This window comes from Adiantum capillus-veneris, chromosome 11 (genome assembly GCF_014529385.1).
Source record: "Adiantum capillus-veneris isolate H3 chromosome 11, ASM1452938v2, whole genome shotgun sequence".
Classification (NCBI taxonomy): Eukaryota; Viridiplantae; Streptophyta; class Polypodiopsida; order Polypodiales; family Pteridaceae; genus Adiantum; species Adiantum capillus-veneris.
This window is the reverse complement of record NC_140941.1, coordinates 93,840,580-93,860,279: the sequence shown is the minus strand read 5'-3', so window position 1 is coordinate 93,860,279 and position 19,700 is coordinate 93,840,580. Positions and strand designations below refer to the sequence as shown.

Below are 19,700 nucleotides of genomic sequence, written 5' to 3'. Positions count from 1 at the left end.
GGACCAACTACAAAGGCAAATTTCAGACCTACAAAGTGAACAGCAACAAGGACCAGCTCCTAACAGTGAAATGGAAAGCATTGTTTCCAAATCACTTAGGGAAGAAAATGAAAACTTGCATATCAGGTTAAAACAGTTAGAGGAGTTTGCCGTTCAAAAAGAAATGGAATTTCAAGCTCTACAAATCAATAGTAGAACAATGGCTGCGCAAATCGCAAGTCTACAAACTGCAAGGCAACACCAAGGACAGGTACAAGTGAACCTGGAGCAAGCAACAACGAATTTGGCTGGACTCGCCGAAGTATATGGGGGTCAAGATGAGTACGGGGAAGAATCACATGAACAGGAGACCCCAGATACATAAACCGATCAAACTGGCTCCAAAGACCAAGAAATAGAAGAAGATTCAGTCACAAGATTGGAAGAGCAGAGGCTGGCCGAGCAGATGGAAAAACAATCAGAAATGATATGGTACAAGGCAATGCAACTAGAAAAGGAGTTGCTACAAGGGCTCTCCAGATCAGACAAAACAGCAGCAGAGCTACGGAAGGAATGGAATGCCCCCATGTTACCCTATGCTCTGCTGAAATACGAAACTCTAACACATCAACAGTAGCTTGAAAAAGAAGCACAAGTGCCAGTGTTTGAAGGAGAAGTACACGATCGGAACAACAAAACAGAATAGTAGACAGCCAGCCAAAGTGGAGGCGTCAATGGCTTTTGGATCATCCTAATAACCTGATCCACTTAGTCAACGCACCGCCTGAGCTGAGGAATGACATAACTTTTTGCCCAACTCCCCGAACATACACCTACAGCCAACATAAAGCACTACAGAGCAGAAATCCGACATGGCTAAATTATCCAGTATTGCCAGGGCCAGCAGAGGGAGAGAGAATATCCGGTTCTTACATGGTGAAAACCCTTCAGGGCGCCATCGCTAAATTTGGAGGCTCTCACGATCTATCCTGCAAGATGCTATGTAAAATAGCTCGAACCTTTTTGGCCTGTCTCACAGTCTTCTCAGAAAGCTGGACGTCAGAGTATATGAATACCGAAAGAAGTATCTCAGAGCTATCATACGATCTAAGTGGACCACCTATAGAGCCGGTATTGTATGCCTATTTCAAACGGCTAATGTTTCTGCCAAGCTACCATCTCCAAACCTTCGAAGAATCATTTTACACAGGCTTCTTCATGTACAAGTCAAAATTTTTTGGCCCATTAATGGCAAGCGAGTCTATGCGATATGATGCGTTTCTACATCAAATCAACCAAGAAAGACGACAATGACAATGAAGACAAAGACGATCATGTCGTGGTAGACATGAATTAGGAGGGGGAGAGTGTTGGAGCCCTATTTGTCCAACTGTTGTAATGAGCCCATCTTGTAAAGCATATCAAATTTCCATTTTATGTCAAAGACGTCTTATCATTTTGATCCATTCGTTTGGGTTATGTAAAGATTAATCAGTTAGTCAGGACTCAGATTGGTTCCCACTTTGTAATAAGGAGTAAGAGAACCCCATGTACATTTTTGAGCTAAGGTGACTAAAGTATAAAAGTCACCTTAGAACCATTTTTAAGAAAACATTTGAATATTAATTTTGTGTCGTACGAGTCTGAGAGAGAGAGAGAGAGAGAGAGAGAGAGAGAGAGAGAGAGAGAGAGAGAGAGAGAGAGAGAGAGAGAGAGTCTTATCCTCTTTGCTACGTGCTTCTCCCTCACCGGATTCACGACGTGACCACACCATCGCGGTAGTCTCTCCGAGAGCTACGCGCCCCCGCCACACATTCACCTTTTTGAGCTGATTGCGATCAATCCTTCCTCGAGCTTGTTTTGCTTGTAAGTAGCACAAACAGTGTCTGTTTTCAATAATCAAGTGATTTATGGAATGAGAAAGAGATTAGCTACACATAGATACTCATAAACTTAAGTTTTTCCCACTTTTGGATTATGACCCGTTAGTCTATCACGACTGTATTCAAGATAACTAAGGTTCAAATCTGGTGAGATTAGACTTATAGGTAAGTATATCCTAGTGAGAGGATGGTGCCTAGTAAGTTTGATGCGATTCCGAGTTCATTGGAAGCATAAACGGTGTTGTGAGCATTTAGGAATAGAGTGGGTTGCATTCTACTAGGGTTAGTGATTGATGCATCATAAAAGTGCGTATGTGTAGATTGGTCTCAGCCTAGACAACCTAACGAGATTGCCTACGTGCATCTACGGGTTATTCGTGTCATTGGATGATAAGTATGTTGTCTGTGTCGTGCTCGTGAGTATGAACAGGGGAGTAGTTTTACCCTAAAACAAAGATCAACTATTTAAAAAAGTTACAAATAAAGGTTGTATATACATTGTGCCACATTGGGACTTTATGAGAGTTTAGAAAAATAATTTTCTATCTAATCCTCCTCCTCCTCATCATCGTCCATAGGCATGTATGTTTGATTGCCCTAGCTCTACATAAACTCAAATCAAATTAAACAAATATCAATAGCGCTCAAAACAATTGATACAATATTATTTGTTTAAACTTATCGCTTGTAGTGATCCAATCACCGCATCAAATTGCTTGCAAGAGATGTGGATGTTTACCAACAACCATCGCCAAGTTTCAAATTATGTATGTCGCTCTCAAAACTTGACCATCTCTCTGGTTGGTTGACTAAGAGTGATATTTTCCTAATTCAGTAATAAAAACAACAAATCATTAAATAAAATCTTTATAATGACCGGTTTAGGTTGTAATTTAACTAATCTTACATATTTGTCCTTCCATGCTGCTTTGCCTTTTGAGCCATAGTGCGTGGGAGCTTGTCGGGCCCGAGCTTCACGTTGTTGTCCTATAGGATGAGCTCGTTGCAGCCTGATTGCTCTTTTCTTGCATTGCCCACTCCCACTCTGCATCTGCTATGTTGTCACCACGATAGCTCCTGTCTGAAAATCTACCTTGGTTGGTTATCGTGTGCTGTATACACTGGACTGCTTGTTTTTAAAAAATGTTTTTATGTATATCTCCAACCACTATTGTGAAAAATGCTGATCGAAGGCATTTGACAATCTAGCATGCAACACGTCCTCAATGTAGTGTGCATGATTGGACAGCTAGGCTCTAAAATTTACAAAACAAATCTAAAGATGGTATCAAAACGCCATGTCCTATGCTGTATCAAAGTCCACCTCCCCGCCATACTTTATCCTATAGTAGCACTCATGCGTGTTTGAAACGTGTGCATCAGTATCCTCATCCTCTGCATGTGGGCCGGCATGCTTTGAAATAGGGGACTCCGTCCCCCCCCCCCACTACCAAAACAAGTGAAGCCACAAGATCCCTCACGGCTCCGTCTCTCTCAACACTCATTGCCTTGAGACAACCATCAACGCACACCGCTAGAAGAAGTACGTTGACGGTGCTCTAGCAAAGCACGAGTGGAATGGAGTGGCATGGGACCCTGCGATGCCATGAGAGTGGGACGCTATGATGGAAGGAGAGTAGGACGGTAATAAGAGGTCGTAGTTGAGGTGCCGTCGGTACGAGGCTTTGGATGTAAGGAGTCTCTCCCTGACTTCCCCATGGCGTGGACTGCGGAGAAAGAATGTAGCTCGCAAGATATTGTGGAGTGTACTAGCCAAACAATGCATCCGCAGAACGTAGGTATTGGTCTTGGTAAAGAGATCGCACGTTGTAGGTCTAGATTTGCCACCGGTTGAGGAACTTGAGTAGAGTAGGTATAGGATGGCCATGCCTGCAAATAACAAAGAGAAACCTATAAAACTCATGTCACAAAAAACAAGCAAAAAACTAGCCACAAATAATCTTAATTTTTTGGCTTGGTCTCACCCCCTAAAGAGGCAATGTTCACCCCGGGTGGGAGCCCACATGAGATGTGAACTAACCGGAAGAAGAAGGAGATGGATGCTCCCCACCAAGTAGTCTCTCATCTGACATGTACATTACAGGGAGCAATATGAGATTTAGCTTTCTCTCCCTACTCACTCATCTATATATATGTACACAAGTATACATGCACACAAGTACATAGATACATATACATACTAGTAGACCTAAGCAGGGGCTAGTAGTGCCAAAGGTCAAGTGACACCTCTTTAGATATCATCACATAGTCTCAACCGTGGTAAAACCAAAGGTACGTTACAGTAATCCATGCATGATTTGATCAATGAACACAATGCCACGATTAAAAAAGGACTATACCAAGAGGAAGCATCTAACACTCGAGTGCTATGCTCCGCTACTTAGTGCTTACATACATTCATAAACAAATACATACGTACCCCCTCCCCCCCATAATTTAAGTATATACAACTCTCTATAATTAAGTATATTTTACGTAAATGTAGTCATCATTTTGAGTAGAGATAAAGAGCTACAGTTGTAAATGTAGCCATCGTTTTGTGTTGTGCACAATAGTGTGAGGGTGCTTTTTGTGCAACATCTCTTCGCAGCAGCTCTTTGTTCAAGGGATTACTATGCACATTACATGCGTGCCTCCAGTTTGAGGTACCGTGCCATTGAAAGTTTTCCAACCTAATGTGGCATGCGAAGAGAGAAAGAGAGACATAGACAGAAAGAGAGAGAGAAAGATAGAGCAGGTAGAGGAAAGAGCGTAGAAAATCATTTTTGAACTCCATCTTGGGAACGTAAAAAATATATTTTTCAAAGAACTCTACAGAAGCCTTTGCACTCTCTTTTTCTATCTCTCTCTCTCTCTCTCTCTCTCTCTATGTATCTCTCTCTCTTTCCCTCTATCTCTATCTCTCTCTCTCCCTCTCCCTCTCCCTCTCCCTCTCTCTCTCTCTCTCTCTCTCTCACACACACACTTCCTCTGTACCTCTATCTCCCCTTCTCTCCCACATTTATCTCTCTTTCTCTATCTCCCCCCCCCCCCCCCCTCTCGCTCTCTATTTTATCTCTCTCTTTCTCGTTTCCTCTCCCTCCCTGTCTCTTTCTCTCTCCCTTTCTTTATCTATCCCTTCTCTCCCTCTCCCTCTATCTCTATTTTTTCTCTCTCTTTCCCCCTCTCCCCCCCCCCTCTCTCTCTCTCTCCCCCTTTTTCCCTCTCTCCCTCTCTCTTTCTTTTTCTTTCTTCCTCCCTCTCTTTCTCTCTCCGTCTCACGTGGCACACCAACCACCGCTTAAATGAGGGAATAATGCGTGTCCCTGTCGATTCACCTGTGTGGAGGCACATTGAAACTCAATTTCGATAAAATCTAATATCTAAAAAACCCAAAAGAATTTCTCATATTAGACTGATCATTTAAGATGGGAAAATACACGGAAACAAGAGTTAGAATATAGACGTGCTTATGGATGTATCTCAACAGATGGCCAAAGTCAATGGGTCCAAATGAGAGATGGTCTGTCAAAGAGGAATGCTAGATAATGGATCTTGAAAGAACTTAAGATAAGCTTCATTAAAGACCTCCAAAGGTTAGTGTTAAAAGTCCTTAGACCTAGGACCTTAGGCAAGCTACTTGCAAGCTAGGGCTATGTTTGAGGTGGAAACTCGGCCCAAGCTTGAAGTGCTTGTCATGCTTGCTGACTAAGGTGCTTGATGTGCTTGCTGACTAAGGTGCTTGAGGTGCTTCATGTCCTAATGGTAGCATTGTTGCTTGATATGACTAATGCATTTGATTGGCTAGGCTTGTAGGGGTCTAACCATTTTTTTTAAAAGCTACAAGGAGGGGTTGACCAAGGCAAGTTGGGGGTGTGCTTGGGGATATACTCTCTCACACACACACACACTCATGTGATCATTGTCACTTGGTGAAAGTGCAAGGACTCCATCTCCTTCTCCAAGCTTGTTGAGAAGTCGAGAGCCTACACCAACACTCTTGGCTATGGAATGCAAATCCAACCAAGAGCCACGTTCCAATGCTAAATCTTGCCATCTCCTCCATCTTCATTACTATGCTATTATGCTATGCTAAGAAAGAAGAGTGATGATAAGCGAGGAACTATTTCTTTCTCGTAAGAATGTTTCTTCTTCCTCTTCCCTACCCTCATTCCTTGCTAGCTCTCTCCACCTTCGAAGGTGTTTGAGGTCTTGGGACTGAGGGCGGGGACAAGTTAATGCTTTGATTTAGCTAAGTTACGGGCATAATTGTGGTGCATGAAGCTCTCTATCTTCATTACACCATCAAGGTTTCAGAAAGCTTGTATTATACCAAGTCTCTCTCTATGGGAGGAATTATAATACAAAAGCCTTTTGGAGGGGGGATCGGCTCCACATAAATCCGGTCCTCAACTATTGTCAAGTTCTCTAATTCTCTTCACGTGTAAAATCAAAGTTGTCAATATTCAATCTACTCTCTTGGTTATTGGTAGCCATGCTTATTAAACTTATATTTAAATTACTTTGATTTGGTACCCTTAAAATCCTTAGTCGCTTCTCTACTTTACCTTTGAAAATTAGTCCTCAAGAAGTCACACCCGTGGTTTAGACACTATTGATTGCAAAGACTAGTGGAGAGGGTCTAACATTGCTCGGTTGATTATGGTTTTTGTTGAGATTTCTAATAGCTCAATAATGGTTAAGCAAAAGGCAAGCCCCGAGAGACTCCATTATTAAGACTATAGTTTCCAATGGTGTACCTCAAACTAAGTCCTTTCCAAGCAAGATAATAGATCCGTATCCCACTTACCCTATTACAATGAACATTTCCAACCTTTCATGGACAACTTAAGGACCTCTTCTTAAGCAAGAAAAGAGAAACCAATACCTATGATACCAATGTAATGAAAATGGCCTATGAACTTTAAAAATAGAGGAATTAAGAGAACTAGAGTGAACATTTTTATGAGGTTACATTGAGAACATAGAGGGTGAACTTAATTAGCGGTAGCAACATGACCATTATACTTAATTAACTTGGCATGAACAATACTTTTGCAAGAGCGAGAATTGAGGAACATGACAACAGTTGAGGACCCGATTTATGTGGAGCCGGTCCTCCCTCCAATATAATTTTGTATTATAGATTCTCCCATAAAGAGAGACTTGGTACAGTACAATCTTTGTGTTCCTTGTGACCTAGGTGATGAAATGAATATGGAAAGCTTTATGCATCACGAGCATAACATAAACTTTGTGAAAGCATTAACCATCCCCGGTCTCAGTCCCAAGGCCTCAAACACCTTCGAAGGTGGAGAGAGCTAGCGAGGAATGACGATAGGGAGGCCAACCAATAGGCTTTAGGCACACAATGAGGGCAACATGGAGAGGAACTTGACATGTGTCCTTGTTTCTTCTTTAGACTAGGCTTGTCTTGTGTGAGGGTGTGATTGTTCTCTCTCATGCCCCTACAATAAGGGCTCACCTCCCCATGAGTAGGGATTGTGGTTGACATTGGGAATACCTTAAGCCCCTCAAGCACCTCAGTCATGGAGCACCTTAGCACCTTAGTCAGCAAGCACTACAAGCCCCTCATGCACCTTAGTCAGCAAGCACGACAAGCACCTCAAGCACCTTAGTCAGCAAGCACGACAAGCACTTCAAGCTTGGGTCGGGTTTCCACCTGAAGCATAGCCCTAGTTTGCCTAAGGTCTAAGGACTTTTAACACTAACCTTTGGAGGTCTTTAATGAAGCCAATCCTAAGGTCTTTGAGCTCCATTAGTTAGCCTTGCTCTTTGATAGACCATCTCTCATTTGGACCCTTTTAGCCTTAGCCCCGTGTTGAGATAGATCCATAAGCACATGTCTATATTCTAACCCTTATTCCCGTTTATTCTCCCACTTTAAATGATCAATTTAATATGAGAAATCATTTGGATTGGTTAGATATTAGATTTTATGTGACGGTAATCACAAAAATTCATGTGATCGCGTGTTTAATAAATCCGTGTTGGGAGGGCTTAGAAAAGCTTTGGAGAGCTTGAAAGTAGAGAAGGCTTTGAAAGTGTGAGAAGGTGGGGGCCTCCCAAGGCCCCCTTATATAGTACCTAAGGGCCCATTGGGTGTGCCACTCCACAGAGTAAACCATTGTACCAGCAGGCAAAGCTAAGTTGTCCACCTCGTAGCCTTCAAGGTATATTGTCATTTTTTGGTTAACGTAAAGAGTTGTGAATTGAGAATTTTGGTAATTACCAATGTGATCACAAAAACACACACGTGATTATGTGAATATGAAATCACCATGAATATGAAAAGGTAAACTATAATCTTAAAAAATTTATAAATAAAATAATTATATAGCCTTTGAACGCATGTGATATGGTAGTATTACATATATTAAATGCCTCGAGACTTATCCAACACTTTCAAGGCCAAAAAATACTCTCAAACACACACAACTTACTCAATGATCAAGCCCCACATTTTGAGAGTTAAAGGTGTATATGCATAGGTTGGTGCTTCTTGGATAGATTCGTGAAAGCCAAGTAAGAATTCAAATTCAAATGGTGGCAATGAGAAGACTTGAAGGAGTCCCTTTAGAAATGTAAGTATAGCAGGTGAGTTTAAAATAAGGATTTTTGGGAAAGATTAACATAATTACATCTACATAAGGGGATATTTATATCTTTTTGGAAAAATATCATAATTCTTTTTTAAAAAAGCATTATTTTATTGCCTCAGAGCATGTATTTAAAGAACCCTTTGAACGCATGTTATATAGATGACTTCTTATGAGTGAAACAACCCTCCCCCACCACAACACAAATAGGTGTGTGTAAGAGAGAGAGAGAGAGAGAGAGAGAGAGAGAGAGAGAGAGAGGCTTGATAGACTCAATAAAATACACTAACTTTTCATTGAAGTTGGCCTCTTATATAGGCCTCTACATACAATCTCCTTTTGAAAACTCACACTTTACTCGACTAAGTCCTTACGTCACCCATTCCCTATCCTAATACCAAGGGGTCATTTCGACACTTTGTCACAAACACGCACAATGGAACATAATGTGAGATAGATGTCTTGCAAAACTTTGGAAGTCAGGCTTGGGTAGGGTCTCTCCTCGTTGAGTGTGTATCTAAAGATATGTAGTAGATGGAGTTGGTGGCTATCAACACTTGGTCATCAAAAAGTACACCTAAATCGCGAAAAAATACACCTCCCCTTGAATTTGGCCAAAAGTTCTCAAACAACTAAAAGAACATCAATTTTTGGAGCAACTTAAAAAAGTAACAATGAACATTGTCAAAAAGACTTCAATTTTTTGAACTAAAGTCAATATAGAAAGTTTTGTAAGACGAAAAAGTCCAAATATTCCTTAAAAAATACACAACATTCCACTAAAAAAAACAATTACATCCTCGAAAGCTTACAATTGAAGACTCAAAGATTTCAATTACAATCCTTAAAATTTTTATGGTTTGTTGATAAAGATGACCAAACTTCTTCAAAGTGAGACCATAAACAAGAATTTTCATATCCTCCAAATTTAATTTATTGATACGTAGTTCGCTATTTTTTGTTTTCTTGTTCTTAGTCACCTTGATCACCTCAAATAGTACATATTTGTATTTGCATCTTTTCAAACTGCTTTGTATCAATGAACATCAATTGAATACAAATTTGCAATAGACTTGTAATGTAGAATACGCGAGTATGAAGATTTTTGTCCATTTGTTGTGTATAAGTATTTTAGGATTCAAGTTTTTTAAATTCTAGAAGACAACATTACTTCAATCTTATATTCCGGAATACAAGTTTTAACACTTCTCTATTTTAGAACACAAAATTGTAACAATTTTGTATTTTAGAATACAAAATTACAACACAAGTGTATTCTAAAATACAAGTTTGTAACCCATGTGTATTCTGGAATACAAGTTTGTAGCACAAGTGAGTTTGAAGTACAAGTGTATTCTGGAATACAAGGTTTGTAGCACAAGTGTATTCTGGAATACAAGTTTGTAGCATAGCTGTATTCTAGAATACAACTTTGTTGCAATCTTGTCTTCCAAAACACAACAATAAGGTTTTGCTCTCTCCAGAGGTCGTATCTAGGTATGTCTTTTCTATCTCCATCTCCATCTTCATGTTCTCCATCTCCTTGTTCTCTGCGTGAGTTTGCTTTATCTTCATGTGTGTACTTTGCGTGGTTATGTGCAACTCGTTTTTATGTTTTCATGCGCGCACGCGAAGTTTAAAGGCAATTTTCGGGTCCAGAACTTGGATAAGCATATTCAGAATTCCGAGAAATTCTCCAGCAGGCGTCCTGAAGTTTTACCCCCCTTTCAAAGCTGTTTATGCCCTCAGAATTTTGTTTTGAACATCACAACAAAAGATAGTTTTCAACCATACAGAAAAATTATTGTGTATCTTACAAAAAACATGTATTGTTATGGAGGTTAGAATTACATATGCATGATGGATTGTAGATACAAAAAGAGAGTTATGTTTTGTCAAATTTGTGAAGAGAAAGTTTTTATTAGTTGTTTGATACATTGGTTGTGTATATCTTTGTACACATGGTGCTTATTTATTGTTATATGCATAAGGACACAACAAGAAAGCAAGTGTGATTCTTCTATTTTTGATGTACTTTTCAATGAGTGTAGGTTAGATGTTATAAACTACTCTCTTTGGTCTTCCCTTGGTCAAACAAGTACTTGTTGTAAGAAATTTGTAAGATTATGTGGTTGGCTTGAGATTGAACTGTTGAGTGTTGCTTTAACCACTCCGCAAAGAGATAGTGTGAGTACTATTGTAGCACCTATTGTTGTTGAGACACTAGAGCAAGGGAGATGTAACTAGCATAATACACTTGCTTTTGGTATCATTTTGTTAACATATAAAGATCTATTGTGCCATAACTAAAGACATACTTTGATTTTTTTGCTCTAAATACACATAAATTCTTAATTTTCTACTTAAGAAAGCCTTGAAATATGATGAATTTTTTAACTTCTTTGTCTGATTTGTTTGCAAATTTTATATTCTTCTTGCTGTTTTTTATATATATTTTGGATTTGTCATGCTTGATAGCAAGAATTTATGGTTCTTTTGTCGATGTTTGCAGGCTTGCAGCTTCTTCTTTGTAAAGCCTTCTCCTTCTGGTGATGCTCATGTTTTTAAGAAGCAAAGAAGAGGTCAACAATCTAATCTCGCTAATCAATCTTTATCTTCTCTAATTGGTTTAGGTCGTACAAGTTTACTCACTCCCTCACATAGTAAACTTGCTCCCATCAGTCCTCACTTTCAAGCACTTAGGATGCGTCATGTCAATCAGTGGAGCAGATTCTAGAAGACAACTGCTTCCACCTCCTTTCGCTTTTGAAAGTGGTGCTCCTCGACGACATTTATTAGCTGCTCATTAATTTCTAGAACAAACTCAAGGTATTGACAAGACTTTACCAATGGTGCCTTTGACGAGACTTTACCAATGGTGCCTTTACAGAGAGTCATTGTTCCCCCTAGAGGTATGCTTGCTACCTCTCATAAACAAAAAAAAGCATCAACTCATGATATTCAAATCCTTTGGGAGCATGCATGACATAAGAAGCCTGAAGGTCATGCTTGGTCAATTCGAATAGGTGTTTTTGGGCACAATCAAACAATTATTGAACCTCTTATTTATTTATGTCGTTGATGATAAAGGTCTCAACAATGAGGAAAATTACGTTTTCAAAGTTATCTTGTTGATGTCAGAGAAAATACCTCGCACAATATCTTATATTGTCTTCTAGAAGGGAAAGAAAAACAAATTATGAATGACAAAGAGAAGAAATATGCTTTCAAACTTGCTTCATAATTTTAGTTTTTAGTTTTGTTTATGAAGCTTTGTTGCAAAAGTAGACATAATCTTGTTACTTAACTTTTAAAAAAATTAGATGCAAAATTTGAGGTTTGTAAATGATAAGCATGTGTTTTATTTGCATTTTTCATCACAATAGTGAAATCACAAAGTTTATGTTATATTAATTGGTCAAAAATTGATGTGATTATAGGAATGTAATTTTTTTGAGTTAAACATGTGATTGTAAATTCGTCAATTCTCCATTGTTTTCAAGATTATTCATTGCTAAATGAAGCATGACGTAGAAATCTAAGATTTTTTAGTCATAAATTTTTTTGTAAAAAACTTGCGAGCTTAAATGCTCATTTTTTGAGTTTTTTGGACAATTTTTGGGTTATTTTGTGACAATCAAAACTACACCTCATGCCCTGTTGTAATTTTTTGACGACCGAGTGTTTACCATCAATAGTAGGTAACTATGTAGCAATGAAGGAAAATTTTTTTCTTTTTGGGAGAAGTTTACAAAAGGTTCCATTAGTGCTGCAATGAGTTTGCTTGCCAAACTTGCTGTGTGAACACAAAATGTGGAAAACTTATGCACTTTCCACCCTCCCAAATGCAACATGTGGAGGCCCTTTTCTCATTGTTAGAAGTACCAAGGTGACAAAACTTTTGTCGAAATTCAATTAGACTTTTTGGTCTAGGGAGTTAGAATTTAAATCCCACATGAAAAGGTCAAGCATTCAAAATGATCTGGCCTCGAAATCGGTCTGAGGTGGTGCCGTTGTTAAGTGGCAAATACATCGAAGGGTGTGGTGTAGGCTGAAATTATGGTCCCAAAACAAGACATAACTTTCGTTGAAACTCACTTTGACTCTTTGGTCTAAGGAGTTAGAACTTTAGAATTCAAGTACCCACAGGAAAAGTCGTTTGTGGGGGGGTATGATCTCCAAAAAAGCGTCATGTGCGAAGCGTAGGACTTGGGGGCCAGGTTGAAAGGCTTCGCAAGCAGAAACTAAGAGCTGAGTCCCACATAATACTGAAATATTAGTGAGATTAACTAAAAGGCCACTTTATATTGCTCGCAAGGGAACCCAAAGAATAATTCCTAGTAGCACTACAAAATCAAAGAATTTCGTCTCTATTAGGAGAACTGACCAATCAAAAAAGCAATGGGCTCCTCAAAATAAAAGCAAAAGTTTTGAAAAAGAACTTTCACCTAAAAGTTTCTCCAGGTCCCTTTTTTGAGAAAACGTTCAAGCAATGGAGTGTTTTAACTCTACAAGGAGTGTGTGACATCACAAGAAAATAGTAATAAGTGTTAATTTTAGGGAAAATTACCAAAATACCCCTCAAATTTCAAAAATTCCCAAAATACCCTTGTGTCTATTTTGGTTGGATTGTTCAAGATTTTAAAATCTTTATTCTTTTTTATTTTTTATGATTGTGATCCATTTTTGAGTGCTTAGCATGTAATTTGTCACAAATTACCTCACAAAAAAGGCAACTATGTCTACAAATAATGAAGCGATTCATCAACAAAGCCTACATAACCAACCCGAACTCTAGTTTAGAATCTTGTATGATAGATGATTAGTCTTCTTATAAAAAGCTACAAAAAATTTTATTTTTGGAGAAATTTACTTTCACAACTGGGGGTATTTTAAGGGCGTTATGGAAATTTATGACAAAATACTAGGGGTATTTTGGGAATTTTCACAAATTAGAGGGGTATTTTGGTAATTTTCCCTTGATTTTACTAAATTTCGGCTCTAACAAGGGCCAGTTCTACACGTTTGTTGGAAGGCGACGCCTGAGTCATGGCATTCCACAGGTTTTCTGAAGGCTTTTAAGGTCAGTGTATATGTATCAAAGGGCTGGGCAGGCATTGTTGAGGGCATGCATGTCACGAGGTTTTCTTTAACCTCCTATATTTTATATAGCTGATTTGCTACAAGCTACAACCTGCATGCATGGCCGCAAGAAATGCCCCCCTTTTCCTCTTCTTCTTCCTTATTTTAATCTCTCCACTGATGATACCTGCTCTCACCCCAGCTAATGAAACCATCGATTTTTCTACCTTACCCTCACAGCCTGCAAGACGCATCCTCCTCTCCAACACCTCTAACCCCTTCCTCCTCAGCCGCGACTCCGCCTACTCCTTCCAACTTTTCGACTACGGCCCCACCCGCTCGCACCGCCTCTTGGTGGTCCTCAGCACTCTCTACAACACCACTGTCGTCTGGATCGCCAACCGCGACCGCCCCGCCTCCCCCAACGCCTCGCTCCTCTTCGAGCTCCCGTCACGTACCCTCACTCTGCGAGAGCCCAATGGCACCCTCATCTGGTCTCCCTCTGTCTCCAACATCTCCACAATTGTTATGAACAGCACAGGCAATCTCTACATCGTAGTAGGCGTTGGCGGCAGCAGCTCAGCTAGCATAGAGTGGCAGAGCTTCGATGTGCCGGCAGATGTGTTTGTGCCCGGCCAGCGCCTCCGTACCAACCACACCTCCACGGCCAGCCTCGCCTGGAATGATTGGGCCTCCGGCTACTACACGCTCCGAGCCAACCCTGGCGGCGCCGTCCTCTACGCCACTTTTGATGCCCAGCAGAATATGGTTCCTTACGCTGTTCTCAACTACGTTATCTCCAACACCTCACTCAGTAAGTTATATAGTATTAAATTTTTTAACGATTTCCACGCTGTGATTCACCATCTGTATATATGTTTCAATATTGTAGATGGATCTTTGTATTCTGCTTGTAACCGCACCACTATTCTCTACAACCAGGATGCAACGGGGGTTTCCTTGGAGCAGGAAGGCACCCCCTCCCCCCAATGCCTCCTTGAAGACAGCAACTCTGTCCATGGCATCAACTTTGCAACCCGCATTGGCGGCGATGGCTATCGATTCCTCAGAGTCATGCCCACCGGCGACATCAACTCCTTCTTCCTCTCCAACTCCAGTGGCCAGCTAGCCCTGCGCCGCGACAACGAACTTTTCAAAGGGTTCTACAGTACCTATTGTAGGCTTCCTTCATACTGCGGCATCAATGGCCTGTGTAGCTCCGTCGAAACCTGCACTTGCCCCCCACTATTTGAAGCTATAGATCCGTCCGATCCAACCCAAGGTTGCCGCCTTCAAACCCCTCTCAATTGCAGCATTTCACTGCAGCATCAGTTCCAGCCGGTGACAGGATCCGATTACTATGCCAATGCTTACCTACCGCCCCGCCAGATTGTTGAGAATCCGTCCGATTGCACTGCTTTGTGCTTGCAAAACTGCTCCTGCACTGCAGCCTTTTACAATAATGAAACTGGAAATTGCCATCTCTATGATCAAGTTCGCACCATGCAGTTCGGGTCGAGCCCGTCAGTCACCGCCTTTCTGAGAGTTGCCTATCTCCCGGCAAGTGATCAGGATAACGGCAATAGCGTGTTTCCCAGAAAGGTAATTACGGGTCATATAAGCTTTTTGATGCAATATTATTGCTGCTATTGCTTATACTGCCGAAAATCTGATGTAAGCTTACTAAATCTCACATTATGACTTACATGAGAAAACTCAACAGGTTGTCATTGGCGTAAGCGTTGCTGCGGCTGTCGTGCTCGTGACAATGGTTGGGATAATAGCTTGGATCAGCAGAAGGCTGATGAAGGCGCGGTCTGATGATGACTCTGATTCTGAAGAGGAAGCATTTCTGGAGGGCCTGCCTGGGTTGCCTCCAAGGTTTTCATACAAGGAGCTGTATGATGCAACCGAAGGGTTCAGCAAGCAGCTTGGTAAAGGAGGATCCGGCGCTGTCTATGATGGCAATCTCCACATCCCTTCAGGAATTGACAAGAATTCGCAAGAAACCAAATTAAAACAGCAGCAGCAACAGCTTGTGATTAGAGTGGCAGTGAAAGAGCTTACACTGTCCGAATACTCCAACATAGCCGCAGCCAGCAAGAGGCATTTCCGGGCCGAGGTCGCAACTCTCGGAAATCTGAGCCATGTAAATCTGGTTCAGCTGAAGGGTTTCTGTGCAGAAGGGATGCACAGACTTCTCATTTATGAGTATATGGAGAACGGATCCTTAGATAAATGGATATTTCCTAACAGTAATATTAAAGCAGGTGCTCATGTGCTTCCCTGGGAGGTGCGGCACAGAATTGCGCTGGATACGGCCCGCGGGCTGGCTTTCCTGCATGAGGAATGCAGGGAGAGAGTGGTGCATTTGGATGTGAAACCGCAGAATATCTTGCTTGATGCAGGGTTCCGCGCGAAACTGGCGGACTTCGGGCTGAGCAAGCTAATGGAGAGGGGCCATAGCCAGACAGTGACGGCCATGAGGGGCACTCCGGGCTACATGGCACCTGAGTGGTTTTTGAACCTGCCCATTACAGACAGAAGTGATGTGTTCAGCTATGGAATGGTTCTGCTGGAGCTTGTGGGAGGCCGTAAAAATCTGAATACGGCAGCTCAGACGAGCGAGGAGTGGTATTTCCCGGCATGGGCGCTCAGGCGAGCGGGAAGTGGTCGTATCAGCGAGGTAGTGGACAAGCGCCTGTTTGCTCAGCTCGACGGGCATGCAGGCGTCGAGAATAATATTGCCCAGGCGGATCAAGGTACTTAAGTTTTTTATTAAAATGTAGGGAAAATCACCTAAATACCCCTCTAATTTGTGTGGAAATTCCCAAAATACCCCCAATATTTTGTCATAAATTCTCAAAATGCCCTTCAAATTCTCCAAAATAGGCGTGGTTGTGAAACTAAATTTCTCTAAAGATTAGAAAATTTGTAGCTTTTCATAAGAAGCTCATTGTCTATCGATACAAGAGCTAAATCTAGAATTTGAGTTGATTATGTAGGCGTTGGAGATCAATTATTTTTGCAAGGTATTTGTGACAAATTACATGCTAAGCACGCAAAATTAACGGATGTCAATTGTCAAAAAGGAATAAAGATTAGAGAATCTTGAACAATCCAACCAACTGGATACAAGGGTATTTTAAAGAATTTTTGGAATTTAAGGGGTATTTTGAGAATTTCCACAAATTAGAGGGGTATTTGGGTAATTTTCCCTAAAATGTGTTATAATAACAAGGACCGTCACTAATGCGAGAGAGAGAGAGAGAGAGAGAGAGAGAGAGAGAGGTAGAGGTGCTGCTATCGGCAAAGCCCTTTGACGGAAGCGCTATTTTAATTACAAAGCAACGCTACTTCTATTGCCAAGCATCGGAGAATCTGAAAGTAGCCTAAAAAATGTGTACAAAATTTGATAGGCACCATGCCTGAAAGTAGCCTAAAAAATGTGTACAAAATTTGATAGGCACCATGCCTTATATATCACTAGGTGCAAGCAGCGAGTGCTAACAAATATCCCTACCCTATCTAAGAGCCGAGTCCCCTATAGCGTATTACTGGCATTTAGTAAAATTCAATAAGTATGTCCTACACATTCTGGAAAAGAAATTGGGACAAGAATCTTTATGAGGTTCCCTTATGGTGAAGGATATGAATGACGACGCGGCAGGCAGACCAGCTATCAAGTGTGAGCAGGCGACGTCAGATTAGTCGGGCATGCGTAGAGGATGGAAGAGAAGGGGGGTGCTCAAAGCTGGCTAGGAGCTGCAGCACAACACGCGAGGTGGCGGGGGGAAGCTGTTTTTTTTAGTTGTGCAGCTTCGGAAAGCAGAAACTCAGCGAGCTTGCTCGGGTGGCTACGGTAGCAATTGGAGGCTTTACATTGGCCTGGCGGGGGTTCGAATCCATGGCATCCTTTTACTTGGCCAGTAGTGAATCATGCACTTGTGCGAATCTTAGAGAGTATCTGGGAGTTAATGAATAAAATAAGCGGTGAACCAATTTTTTATTTTAGTGGCTTGGAAATAGTGCACCAAGGTTGGGTCCATGTGTTGCTTAAGTCTACATGGTGGAGATATCTCTCCAAATTCTAGAGTTCAATCCCCTATGGACCTCGTATGGCAGGTAGCTCAAGACTACATTGTGGAGACCCCTCTCTTGTGTTACCTTAGAGTCCATTTCTTTGACCTTTAGAAGGCCTTGAGAAGTTTTTGTAACAAGGTACCTGCAATTTTGTCACCCTTGAATCTCGATCAAATCAATGGACGGCTGCTTGCAAGAGAGAACTCAAAGGACACAACTATCATCAAAAGGGACCCATTTACTCTCTCTCTCTCTCTCTTTTATAATGAAGGCTATTGTGATTTATTTCAGCTTGTTCAATGTAACACAAACTTCTTTATTTTGAATGTCATGGAAAAAGCAGGCCCTGCAATATCAGCATCAGGTCTGTTGAAGATGGAGCGCCTAATCAATGTGGCATTTTGGTGTATTCAAGAAGATGCGACGTCACGACCATCAATGACAACGGTGGTCCTAATGTTGGAGGAGCACTTGCAGGTGCCGGATCCTCCCTTAGAAATGGCTTATGTTCCTAGGCGCCATGCACAACCAGGACGACGCACTATCTTCAACACAAGCTCTGGCTCCCACACAAGTACCGCAGCCATTATTAGTAGTAATTACAGTGGTGCAACGCCTGAAGTCACCAGTGTGCTATCTCCTAGATAAAAAAGAGTTTGGCCATATTGACATGCATAGCAAGTTTTAGACTTTTTCTCAACGTCAACAATCAAATGGCACTTTTCTCTTATAAATTGTTTACTTCAATGTATAAAAACCTAGAGGTATAAAATGAATTTTCATAGAAAAACGTTGAATTTTATCATTTTAACTTTTAATGTCACCTCTGTGTTGAATTATTTTCATTGTTAGAATAGGCACACATATCACCCAGCAAGGATTCACATTTTTTGCATCCAATAATGCTTTAATCTTATTTTGAGTCAAACGTTAACTACTTTGTCAATTACTTGTGCTATGTAGCACAACAAATTAGCTCATAATTTTTATACCTAACAAAATTTTATAGGGGGGTTGATCAAGTACACGTATATTTTCCTTACGTTTCACAAGCAAATAATCTCATTTTATCATAGCTTTTCTTTTGAGTACTTTTTTATTTTTTATTTTTTATATTGGATAAATTATCACTTTATGTTATAAAGTATCAATTTCTAAAAGTTATTTTTTTCTTCATCTTCTAATATATAGCTAAACAAGGTGAGGAGGCACGAAGGCCTGCTAAGTTAAGGGGAGATGAGGGAGAGTAAGTTTAAATATGTGCTTATAATCACATGGATTTTTTTTTGTGTTTTAATATAAAATTGTGTTCTCTATTATACATATATAATCATAAATGGTTTATATATTAAGAAGGGGCCCACTTAAATATTGTATAGCTAAACAAGGTGAGGAGGCACGAAGGCTTGCTAAGTTAAGGGGAGATGAAGGAGAGTAAGTTTAAATATGTGCTTACAATCACATGGAATTTTTATTGTGTTTTAATGTAAAATTGTGTTATCTATTATACATATATAATCATAAATGGTTTATATATTACAAAGGGACCCACTTAAATAATGTGAAAGATGCAAATTACACATCAACATTTTGAAACAAAATAAAATGAGAAAGAAGTAAAATAAAAAAATAAAATAAAAAATAAAGCAAAAAATATTTTAATGCTTTCTTCATAAGAAAATATAAATTCACTAAACATAAAAAATAAAACAAATTAGCGAAATTAATCTTTATGAAGTCCTTAAATCAAAGGACTCTTTATCAATACTTTACATCATGAGATCGATCTCCTATGAATACACTTTTTAATCTAAAAAGGTGAATGCAACTTTAGAAAATAGCATTTAGAAGATCATGATTCTTTTGCATTCACAAGACTTTTAAGCTTCCTTAGGGACACTTGTCAAGCAATGAACATTGAACGACCTTCACCCATAATGCACTAAGGCCTTTAGCATGCCAAACAATATTGCTAGTCTAGGCGGAATGATAAACTATCTCCGCATAAAAATTATTTTGAACTTGAAAAGAGTTTTCTCTTTATTTTTGAGAT

At 40.2% G+C, this 19,700-nt stretch overlaps 1 protein-coding gene across 2 annotated transcripts; it reads left to right on the top strand.

Moving 5' to 3' along the window:
* Positions 1 to 13,570: 13,570 nt before the first annotated feature.
* Positions 13,571 to 18,470, top strand: LOC147447665 (G-type lectin S-receptor-like serine/threonine-protein kinase SD2-5). Of its 2 annotated transcripts, none has more exons than XM_086523391.1 (4): positions 13,571 to 14,378; positions 14,457 to 15,166; positions 15,288 to 16,326; positions 17,988 to 18,470. In XM_086523391.1, the coding sequence occupies exons 1-4, from the start codon at positions 13,685 to 13,687 to the stop codon at positions 18,293 to 18,295; spliced, it is 2,751 nt and encodes a 916-aa protein (XP_086379517.1). In that variant the 5' UTR covers positions 13,571 to 13,684; the 3' UTR covers positions 18,296 to 18,470. The 2 variants fall into 2 exon arrangements, with proteins under 2 accessions (XP_086379517.1, XP_086379518.1); XM_086523392.1 differs by having other exon boundaries at positions 13,573 to 14,378; positions 17,991 to 18,470.
* Positions 18,471 to 19,700: the final 1,230 nt, after the last annotated feature.